We start from the raw sequence: 10,990 nt of genomic DNA, 5'->3' as shown, positions 1-10,990 counted from the left end.
AAACCTTCGATTCTTTTGTGATAAATATGAGTTATTATTTGATTCTGACTATTTTTAGGATCTATGACACTGGCGAGAATGGTACTAAAAAATAAAATATAATAATAAGTAGGAGATTTGAGAAACAATTAATCTTTTTTCACGTAGCGTTTTTTAATTAATTAATATCCAATGATTATCTATATTTATCAAGAAGGTTATTTAAATTTTAAGATTATTTATATATAACCTAAATAACTCTAACATTTGACATGATTAGTGTACGCACATCGGCGTGGGTAATAATACTAGTTCTAATATTAATTAGTAATAATTTTATTGCATATTCGAACATTAAATAATTAGCTATAAATTATGTTTGGACCTAGTTTATATTTAATAATTCAAACACGAGTGCAATTAAAATTTTATTATTTTATACAAATAGTTTGGTGCAATTAAAATTTATTAATTTGTATGATAATATAATAACCAAAAGATACATGTATAATTCATGTGATTAGTTAGTATTAACATAGTTTAATTAAGAATCAAAAATAAAATTACGGAACTCAAATTAATATTTGGAGATTATATGGATTTTAAATTTCTAACAATTAAGATTTTTTAAATAATTCTAAGGAAACAAATTAAAAGACAGAAAATAAGAGTAAAGNCATGTATACATAGGGTGTTCAAAATTCAAAATTTGTGGCTTCGATAAACTTAAAAAATGGAGCCATATTGGCCATGCATGTACTTGGAAACCCCGGCCATGCATGTTTGCCAATTGTGACGACCCAAAGGGTCATCACCGTACTTGTACTTCTGAGGCCGTGAAAACCTCACTTGGGGTTGCCTCGACTTGTGTGCGCAGTCCGGACGCGTAACCGGAAAGTTTAAATGTGAATTTGTGAGAAAGATAATAAATTTGATGTTTTAAATTGATTAAGTTTGACTTTGGTCAACGTTTTGGACAAACGGATCCGGACTCGTGATTCGACAGTACCGGAGGGTCCGTAGGAAATTTTGGGACTTGGGTGTGTGCCCGGAATCAAATTCCGAGGTCCCAAGTCCGAGAAACGAATTGTTGTGTGAAATTGTTTTCTGAAAATAATTAAAGAATTTGGAAAGTGTTATTTGTTTAGAAGACTGTGCTGTTGGGCTGGTATTTTGGTTCTGACGCCCCGCACAAGTCTTAAATATGATTTAAGCAATTGCTGTAAAGTTTGGTTAGATTTGGACGTCATTTGACGTGTTTTGAGCTAGAAAAGCTTAACTTAATGTTTTATGGGAATTGGAAAGAAATTCATGGGTATTGAGACCCAAATTGATGATTCATGATGTTAACAGGGCGATTTGATCGCACGAATGAGTCCGGAGTATGTTTATGAGATTATATGTATGTTCGGTTTGGAGCCCCGAGGGCTCGGGTGAGTTTTGAGTAGGTCCCGGGAGGTCTTAGACTTAAAAGTATCAGGTGTTGCAGGCCCCCAGCGCGGCCGCGATCATTTCCGCGCGGTCCGCACTGGCATCCGCGCGGCCGCGGTGCACTTTTACGCGGTCCGCGTGGCTAGGTTCAGAGGGCCAATGACTCCCAATTCGACCAGCGCGACCACGTGCCATATCAGCGCGGTCCGCGCTGGAAGATTCAGAGAGGGGCCTTGGGATTTCATTCAACCAGCATGACCGCGCACAAAATCAGTGCGGTCCGCACTGGGTAGGTTCAGAGAGTGGTTTTCCCACCCTTCCTCGGCGCGGTCGCGGGACATTTTTGCGCGGTCCGCGCCGGGTCTTCGGTGCAGTATATAAAGTCGGGATATTCAGTCATTTTTCACTTTTTCAAAACCCAAGACATAAGAGGCGATTTTCCAAACGATTCTACTTCTTCATAACGATTGGTAAGTGATTTCTAACTGATTTTTCTATACTCCTTAACATCCTTAAACATAATTTCAACATCAAAACAAGGATTTTAATGGGGAAATTTGGGAATTTAGGGTAGAACTAGGGTTCCTAAATTTGGGGGTTTTGGACCTAAATTTGAGGTCCGATTCCAAAATAACTTATATATCTGAATTCATGGGGGAATGGATAATCGAATTTCAGTTCGAACCTCGGGTTTTGACCACGTGGGCCCAGGGGCATTTTGGGAATTTTTGAACAAACCTTGGGAAATTCATTTTCATGCATTCAAATTGATTCAAGTAGCATTTGTTAATACATTCAAGTAATTTGTGATTAGATTCGAGCGGTTTGGTGGTGAATTCGAGGGGTAAAGCTATACTAGAGGATTGAGTTGAGTTTGGAGCATTCGAGGTAAGTGTTTGATCTAACTTTGGCTTGAGGGAATAGGATTAAAGTGTTGTTTGCTAATTGCTAAATGTGGAGTACGGTGTATAGGCATAGTGACGAGTATCTATACACCGGTGTCTAGCATGATCGTGGGTCCTTGTTTGTACTTATCCTGATGTTGTTATGACTATTCCATGTTAATTGATGAATTCTATGCAATGTGAGGAGTATGAGGATTAATTATGAATCGTATATTCTTTGGAGCGTTGGCTCGAACGATAAAAAGACTATTGAGTAAGAAATGAAAGAAATAGAAAGAGATATGATTAATCCCGTGCCGGAATGGTTTGAGTATATTGATTATCTCCCTTGCCGGGATATGACAGTTATTGTTGTTGCTCTCTTGCCGGGATTTAGCTATTTAATTGTGTATTTCCCTTGCCGGGACACTTCTTATTATTTGTTATCCCCTCGCCCCGTTTGGTTGTGACTACTGTTTGGGTGAGGAAGAGTGATAATGCACGAAGGGTCATTCTGTGCCATGTTTGATTATATTTGCACGAAGGGTCATTCCGTGCCATGTTTGACTATACTTGCACGAAGGGTCATTCCGTGTCATGTTTTGATGATACTTGCACGAAGGGAAATTCCGTGCCATGATGTGAGAGTTATGTGAGGAAAAGCACGAAGGGTGATGCCGTGCACTTTATTTGATTGCTCTTGGTGAGAATGAGAGTAAAAGCACAAAGGTTGATGTCGTGCAATTGTTAACTTTCCTGCTCTCATTAATTATTGTTATTGTACGGTTTCTTGTTTAAATTGCTGACTTTATATTCGGGTTGTACTTCCCCCATAGCATGCTCCCCTCCCTCTTAACTGTTGATTTCTGTGTTCTTTCCTTTTATTGCATATATGTATATTGAACTGCACAGGTTGTTTTGGTAGTCCTGTCTAGCCTCGTCACTACTTCGCCGGGGTTAGGCCAGGCACTTACCAGCACATGGGGTCGGTTGTGCTGATGCTACACTTTTGTGCTCTTTTGCACAGATCACGGTACCGGAGCAGCTTTTGGACCACAATAGTAGTGGATTGGGAGCCGATATTAGTCCAGGGACTTACGAGGTAGCCTAGCTGGCGTTCGCAGGCCCGAGTCCCTTTCTACGTTTTAGTTTGTTTTCATTGTACCAAGACAAACATTGATGTATTTCTATTCAGCCTTGTTTTTAGCACTCCTTAGTAGTTCGTGAGTTAGCGACATCAGTCTTGGGTAGAGAAATGTTGAACTTCTGCATTTTTGGTTTTCAGTTATCTATGTTTTTAAGACTTCCGCTTTTATTTAAATGAATCGTAATATTTATATTGTTGAGGTGTTATCAGGGAATGTTTAAATGTTTGGCTTGCCTAGCTCCGTTAGTAGGCGCCATCACGACTCCCGATGATGGAAAAATCCGGGTCGTGACACCAATAGAAATGTCCCACTTCCATACCGGATATATCGTAAACCCCTTTAGAGTATTGATGGAACATGCATGATAGAACATTCATATTGCCTTGCCAGTCATACTGAAATAATGTTTCACTGGCCAAATAATCATTCAAATTTTTAAATAGTCGATTAAATAAAGTTGATTTTAAATTAAGAATAATATTTTCACTGGCATCATTATAAAGATAATCATTATTGAAAATATATAATAAAGTTTTAGAAATTGTAATTATCAAAATAGAAATATTTTCTGAAAGATAACAGCATACCAAAAAGAGTTCAAGTCGTACATATATAGTAAAAGAATCACGTCATAAACAAAGAATCATTCATATTGTCACAACCTTTGTGCTTTGCCATAAATACGAGTTATTATTTTGCTTTGTGGCTATTTTAGATTCCAATATAATGACACCAATGAGAATGGTGCAAAAATAAAATTATCGCTCTTTTTTCATGTAGTGCGCCTTAATTATTATCTAACGATTATCTATGATTATCTAGAAGGTTTAAATTTTAATGTTATTTACATATATAATTCAAATAACTCAAATATTTGACATACTTAATTTCAATAATCAAAATGGACTCATACTGGAAAAAGGAAATTCACTGGCTAAAGAAAAATTCTAATTTTTTAAATAGCCGACATAAATGAGTTTTGAATTAATTAAGGATAATATTTTCACTTACATTGTTAATTATAAAAATAATTATTATTGAAAAATAAAATTTTAGAAACTGAAATTTTAAAAAAGAAATATTTTTGGAAGACATCAACACACCAATAAGAGTTTAAGTAGTAGTAAAAGAGTCAAGTCATATATATAAGAGTCCTTCATAGTTTAAAACCTTCGATTCTTTTGTGATAAATATGAGTTATTATTCGATTCTGACTATTTTTAGGATCTATTACACTGGCGAGAATGGTACTAAAAATAAAATATAATAATAAGTAGGAGATTTGAGAAACAATTAATCTTTTTTCACGTAGCGTTTTTTAATTATATATAACCTAAATAACTCTAATATTTGACATGGTTAGTGTACGCGCATCGGCGTGGGTAATAATACTAGTTCTAATATTAATTAATAATAATTTCATTGCATATTCGAACATTAAATAATTAGCTATAACTTATGTTTGGACCTAGTTTATATTTAATAATTCAAACATGAGTGCAATTAAAAATTTTATTATTTTATACAAATAGTTTGGTGAAATTAAAATTTATTAATTTGTTTGATAATATAATAACCAAAAGATACATGTATAATTCATGTGATTAGTTAGTATTAACATAGTTTAATTAAGAATCAAAAATAAAATTACGGAACTCAAATTAATATTTGGAGATTTTATGATTTTAAATTTCTAACAATAAAGATTTTTTAAATAATTCTAAGCAAACAAATTAAAAGACAGAAAATAAGAGTAAAGGAAAAAAATATATTTTGCCAATATATATATATGTTTGTGTGTGTGTGTGTGCGCGCGTGTGTGCGTGTGCGTGTGCGTGTGTTTGTGTGTGTTAATTAAACGCCTACACTATGCAGTATACTAATTAAACACCAAATTAAAGTAATTTCCAAAGCAAATTATATAGATTGTACCGCCTAATTAATTACCCCACTCTTCTAAATTACACAGATTTCAGCCATACTACGCATAGACGGTACCGCCTACCTTCCCCACTCTCCTAAAATTATAGAGAACTGGCGTCATTTTAGCTTCTTCTCTGTACCCACGATCACAATATGGCTAATCCTTTCCATTATCTTTCCCAACTGATAGATAATCTCACAGCAGTCTCTCACAAGCTATCGTTTGGAAGCTTCTCAATTCCATAATTCAATATTCGGCGGGTAAGTGGTAAGTATTTTTTATCAATCTAATTTATCCAGTATATTGTAGATATGTTGAAAGTTTTTGCTCATTATAATTGGGATTTGAGGCCTAATTTGATTATTATTACTCTTTTTGTACTACTATCTAACGATTTTTAGAAATCAATAATGCTACTGTAATCCTTTTACATTATCAGGAAAGAAAGTTTGTTTGAAAAATGACTTTAAATCGCGAGTGGATGTATAGAAGGTTAACGAGAGGTTTGTATAATCCAGAATTCATAAGGGGTGTTGAGCAATTTATTGAGTTTGCAAAGAATCATCGTGAAGGGAGGGATGGTGAGAGACTAAGGTGTCCATGTAACCGAAAAAAGTGTCAGAACAGAAATTTTGAAGATGTTCTTACTGTCCACGAACATTTATTGCGCGATGGCTTTGTACCTGGATATCATATATGGTACTTGCATGGAGAAAATGAGGTTACGAGAAATATAAATCAACATGAAGAGATGCGAAATTGGGATCAGTCTATGAATACCGAATCGGTAAATGTGGGTGCAATTGATGAGCCTGGATCACCTACTTCATATCACAGAATGGTCCTTGACGCCGCTGGCCCCTCATTCGATCCGATTGATAGGGATGAATTACCGAATCCTGATGCGCAAAAATTTTATGATATGATAGATTCTACAAATCAAGAGGTGTGGCCTAGCTGTGAAACACATTCTCAATTGTCAGCTGTTGCACGTTTATTGCACATCAAGTCTGAACACCATCTATCTGATAGATGTTTTGATGACATTTGTCAATATGTGAATGAGATGATTCCTCCGGATAACCTAATGCCAAATAATTTCTATGAAACTAAGAAGTTAATGCAGGGAATGAACATGCCAGTAGAAAAAATCCACAGTTGTATAAATGCCTGTATGATTTATTGGGGAGAAGACAGTGAACTTAGCCATTGCAAGTTTTGTCGCCATCCTAGGTACAAGCCTACTAGGCAAATATCGAATTCAAAGAGAAATCTTGTACCATTCAAACATATGTACTACTTTCCCCTCACTCCACGGTTACAACGGTTATATGCTTCCGACATGACTGCTGCACATATGTGATGGCATGCCGAGCATAAAGTTGAGGAAGGTGTGATGCGTCACTGTTCAGATGCGCCCGCATGGAAACACTTTGATAAGATGCATCCATCTTTTGCAGCTGAAAGTCGTAATGTCAGGTTGGGGCTATGCACAGATGGTTTTCAACCATTTGGACAAACAGGTCAACAGTATTCATCTTGGCCAATAGTTGTGACACCATACAACTTGCCGCCTTGGATGTGTATGAAAGAGTCCTATTTGTTTTTGTCGGTTATAGTTCCTGGACCGAAGAACCCTAAGCAAAAGCTTGATGTTTTCTTGCAGCCTTTGATTGCAGAACTAAAACATTTGTGGAGTATAGGTGTGGACACATATGATATCTCTAAGAAGCAAAATTTTAACATGCGAGCTGCTTTGATGTGGACAATTAGTGATTTTCCTGCATATTCGATGTTGTCTGGATGGGATACTGCGGGTAGGCTAGCATGTCCATATTGTATGGAGAATACAGATGCTTTTACTTTGACTAAAGGTGGCAGACAGTCATGGTTTGACAATCATCGTAAGTTCCTACCACTGGATCATCCATACAGAAATAACAGAAATTCATTTAGAAAGAATAAAGTGGTCAGAACGCATCCTCCCCCGATACGGATCAGGTGATGATATATTGAAGGAGATAAATGAATTGGGGTTGAAAAAGGTGACAAAGCTTGGGGCTGATATTGTTAATGGCAAAATTAGTAAGTTTTTGGGTTGGAAGAAAAGAAGCATATTTTGGGATTTGCCGTATTGGAGTACAAATCTGATCCGACACAATCTAGATGTTATGCACATCGAGAAAATCTTTTTCGAGAATGTGTTCAACACAGTGCTGGACGTAGATGGTAAAACAAAAGATAATGCCAAATCTAGAGAAGACTTGAAAGAGTTCTGCCGACGCCCTGAATTACATGATGTTGGTGACGAATATCCGAAAGCTTGTTATACACTAGACAAGAAGTCGAAAAAAGTGTTGTGTGAATGGGTGGAGAATCTGAAATTTCCAGATGGATATGTCTCAAATATGGGAAGGTGTGTGGACATGAAAAAACATAAATTGTTTGGTATGAAAAGCCACGATTGTCATGTATTCATGCAAAGATTGGTCCCTATTGCGTTTCGTGAGCTATTACCACAAAAAGTTTGGGAACCACTTGCTGAGATGAGCCTTTTCTTTAGGGATCTCACTTCAACAGCAATTCGGGAAGAGGATATGGTTAGACTTGAACAAGAAATACCTGAAATTCTTTGTAAATTGGAGCGTATATTCCCTCCCAGCTTCTTTGATTCAATGGAGCATCTCCCCGTGCATCTTGCTTACGAAGCAAGGATAGCAGGTCCGGTGCAATATCGATGGATGTACCCATTTGAGAGGTAAAATTTCATCTTTCTACTTGTATCTTTATAGTTGCTGTTTATAGTTGTATCTTTATAGTTGTTGCCCTGCATAGTTGCTGTTTATAATTGTATCTTTATAGTTGTTGTTTATACTTGTATCTTTATAGTTGCTGCCCTGCATCCAAAACTGGATTAGTTACCTCAATTTGTTGTTGTCCAGATTTGATAGTTGTTGTTGTTCGATCAGTAGCAGTTGGATTAGTTACCACAATCCTAATAATTTTTTGCCTTTGCACCATATTAACACCATCACCATCTGCCTTGTTTCCTAATTGTGTTGGTGCATTAGCTCAATCGACTGATCCTGCTTCAGCTGTCATACCAGTTGCTTCTTTAGTAGAATTCAACCTGTCATAAGCTTGAACTATAGGATTAACTGCTGTAAAAATCCTCGCTAAGGCTGTTTTAGGAGGAACATCATGATTAGGTATAGGTGTACCCTTATTAATCTTTGAAGCATCTCCTACATGCAAACCTGTAACACCTTGGTTCTTCACACTCTCCATCTGCTGCTCAAGCATTTTTTCTGTTGATATTTCACCTCCTTGCTTACCATCTTTTTGTGATAATTCCTTTCCTGTATGACCAGCTCTTTTAGCATTTAAATACTCCCTTGCATCCCCTTGCAACTTTTCAAAATTTGTAACATCCTTAATAGGCAGAACACTGTCTAGATTCACCTCCTCTGTCGTCACCTCTGTTTCAGCTTGTGTTTTCATTAATCGACACACCTTTTCGTCATGTCCTTGATGTTTGCAACAAGTGCAATACTTAGGCAGATTGTAATACACTATCTCCTGATAGTGGACGACCTGTTTACCAGTAACTCGATCAACAATCTGAAGCTTAACCTTTTTAGGATGTTTACAAAGAAGATCAATTACAACCTTAACTCTAGCAGCACTAGTTCTAGTTTTTTCTTGTGTCGCCTTATCCACAGCAAGAGCTTTACCAACAGCTGACGCAATAGACATTAACAACCTCTTTGCAAAGAAATTAAGTGGCAAACCTGGTAGAGAAATCCATATAACAGCCATCGATGTCTCTTCTTTCGGATTGAATCCTAGCGTCCATGGGAAAGTTCGAAAGAGATAGTCGTCGCCTTTGAATTTAAGATATCCAGTCGACCTTGACAAAAACTCAACATAATCAGTGTATAAATCAAACCTGATCAACATGTGACGAAATTCCAATTGCCCCACGTTACAGTGTCACGTCGAATTGCGACGCAAAAATTCTTCTGATTTATTGTTTTTCCATAAGAGAATTTCATCACTACTGCCTGATGTAGCCCTTCTTCCCTTATGAAGTCATTAACATCCTCCATTGTGAATTCTATCATTGGTTCTCCATGATCTAGTTTAACTGGGAACAACTCGATTTTTGACGGCACTAAAGCAGACTGTTTTGGACGAAGTTGTGTAGCATAGGATTGATTTGTATTATGTTTGGGGATTGTTTCAGTATGTTTTGGGTTACCTCTCCCACAGCCAAAGGCTGGGGAGAGATCGCAGCAGCCATAGCTGCCAAAGCTCACAAGAAAATCGCCAGAGAGAGGAGAGAGCGTAGAGAGCTTTTTTTTTCCTTCTTTTTCTGCTTGTATCTGTTTACTGCCCTAGGTCAAATTCATGCCTTTATTTATTTGTTTCAATTGATATGAATAGAATACAACATTGATATGAATGACTCACAATTTGAGCTTATGTGTTATTTCCAGGAACCTTCGCAAATTGAAAAATAATGTTCGAAATAAGGCACAAGTTGAAGGATCAATATGCAACGCGTATTTAGTTGAGGAAGCTTCATCTTTTTGTTCACACTACTTCGAACCTCATGTTTACACAAGGCAAAGGAAAGTTCCACGGAATGATGATGGTGGTATAAGTGAAAGGGATGAACGCGATGGTAATCTTTCTATATTTACCTATCCAGGTAAAGCATTTGGGAGATGCAAACAAAGATATATGACTGAAGAAGAACTTGATGCAGCTCATATTTATATTCTATTAAATTGCCCAGAAGTACACCCATATATTGAGTAAGACTTCAAGCTTTTGTTTTCATTTGTAGATTAGCAAAATCATCAAAACCTTAATATAATATTTTCTTGGATGTGATTCAAAGGATTTTTATTGACTCCCTTCGTCAAAATTTCCCACAATTTACGGAGAAGGAAGTGGATAAGAAACTTGATGAAGATTTTGCATCATGGTTTAAAAGATATGTGAGTACTTGTACAATATCCTTCCACTTATACTTACCTCACTTATGAGAAACTCTAATTATTTTTCTTTTATAGGCACGAGTCCATATAGATAATCAGTTCATCAAGGCCCTTGCAGAAGGTCCGTGTCGAACAGCACAACCATGGACTGGTTATATAGTCAACGACTTTAAATTTCACACTAAAAGCCGCAGTTCTTCTAGATCATCTAACAACAGCGCTATGCATAAAAGGAACTAATTATAGTGCAGATGATAGTGACTACTATGGCGTGCTAACTGATATCCTTGAATTGGAGTACAAGGGTAGTGAGTATATAAAGAGAACTGTTTTATTTAAGTGCGAGTGGTTTGATCCCACACCAAAGGCAGGAATGAAGATTCACCCACAATATAAACTTGTGGATATCAACCATGAAAAGAAGTTAAAGAAGTATGAACCATTTGTTTTGGCAATGCAAGCGGCTCAAGTGTATTATACAACTTATCCTAGCTTACGACGTGATAAGAGTGAGTGGTGGGCTGTGTGCAAAGTAAAAGCACGGGGTTTGGTGGACATGCCTCCATCATCTTCACAGTCAACTCCGACAGATGGTGTTGAGCCATTCCAATCTGAGGA

At 36.8% G+C, this 10,990-nt stretch overlaps 1 protein-coding gene across 1 annotated transcript; it reads left to right on the top strand.

Annotated features, from left to right (window-relative positions):
- Nucleotides 1-5,826: 5,826 nt before the first annotated feature.
- LOC109208231 lies at nucleotides 5,827-6,729 on the top strand. The gene has a single exon (XM_019371299.1). The coding sequence runs from the start codon at nucleotides 5,827-5,829 to the stop codon at nucleotides 6,727-6,729; it is 903 nt and encodes a 300-aa protein (XP_019226844.1).
- The last annotated feature ends 4,261 nt before the right edge of the window (nucleotides 6,730-10,990 follow it).

This window comes from Nicotiana attenuata, unplaced genomic scaffold, assembly GCF_001879085.1.
Source record: "Nicotiana attenuata strain UT unplaced genomic scaffold, NIATTr2, whole genome shotgun sequence".
In the NCBI taxonomy this organism is placed as follows: Eukaryota; Viridiplantae; Streptophyta; class Magnoliopsida; order Solanales; family Solanaceae; genus Nicotiana; species Nicotiana attenuata.
The sequence above is the reverse complement of the archived record's forward strand: the minus strand, read 5'-3'. Positions and strand labels throughout refer to the sequence as shown.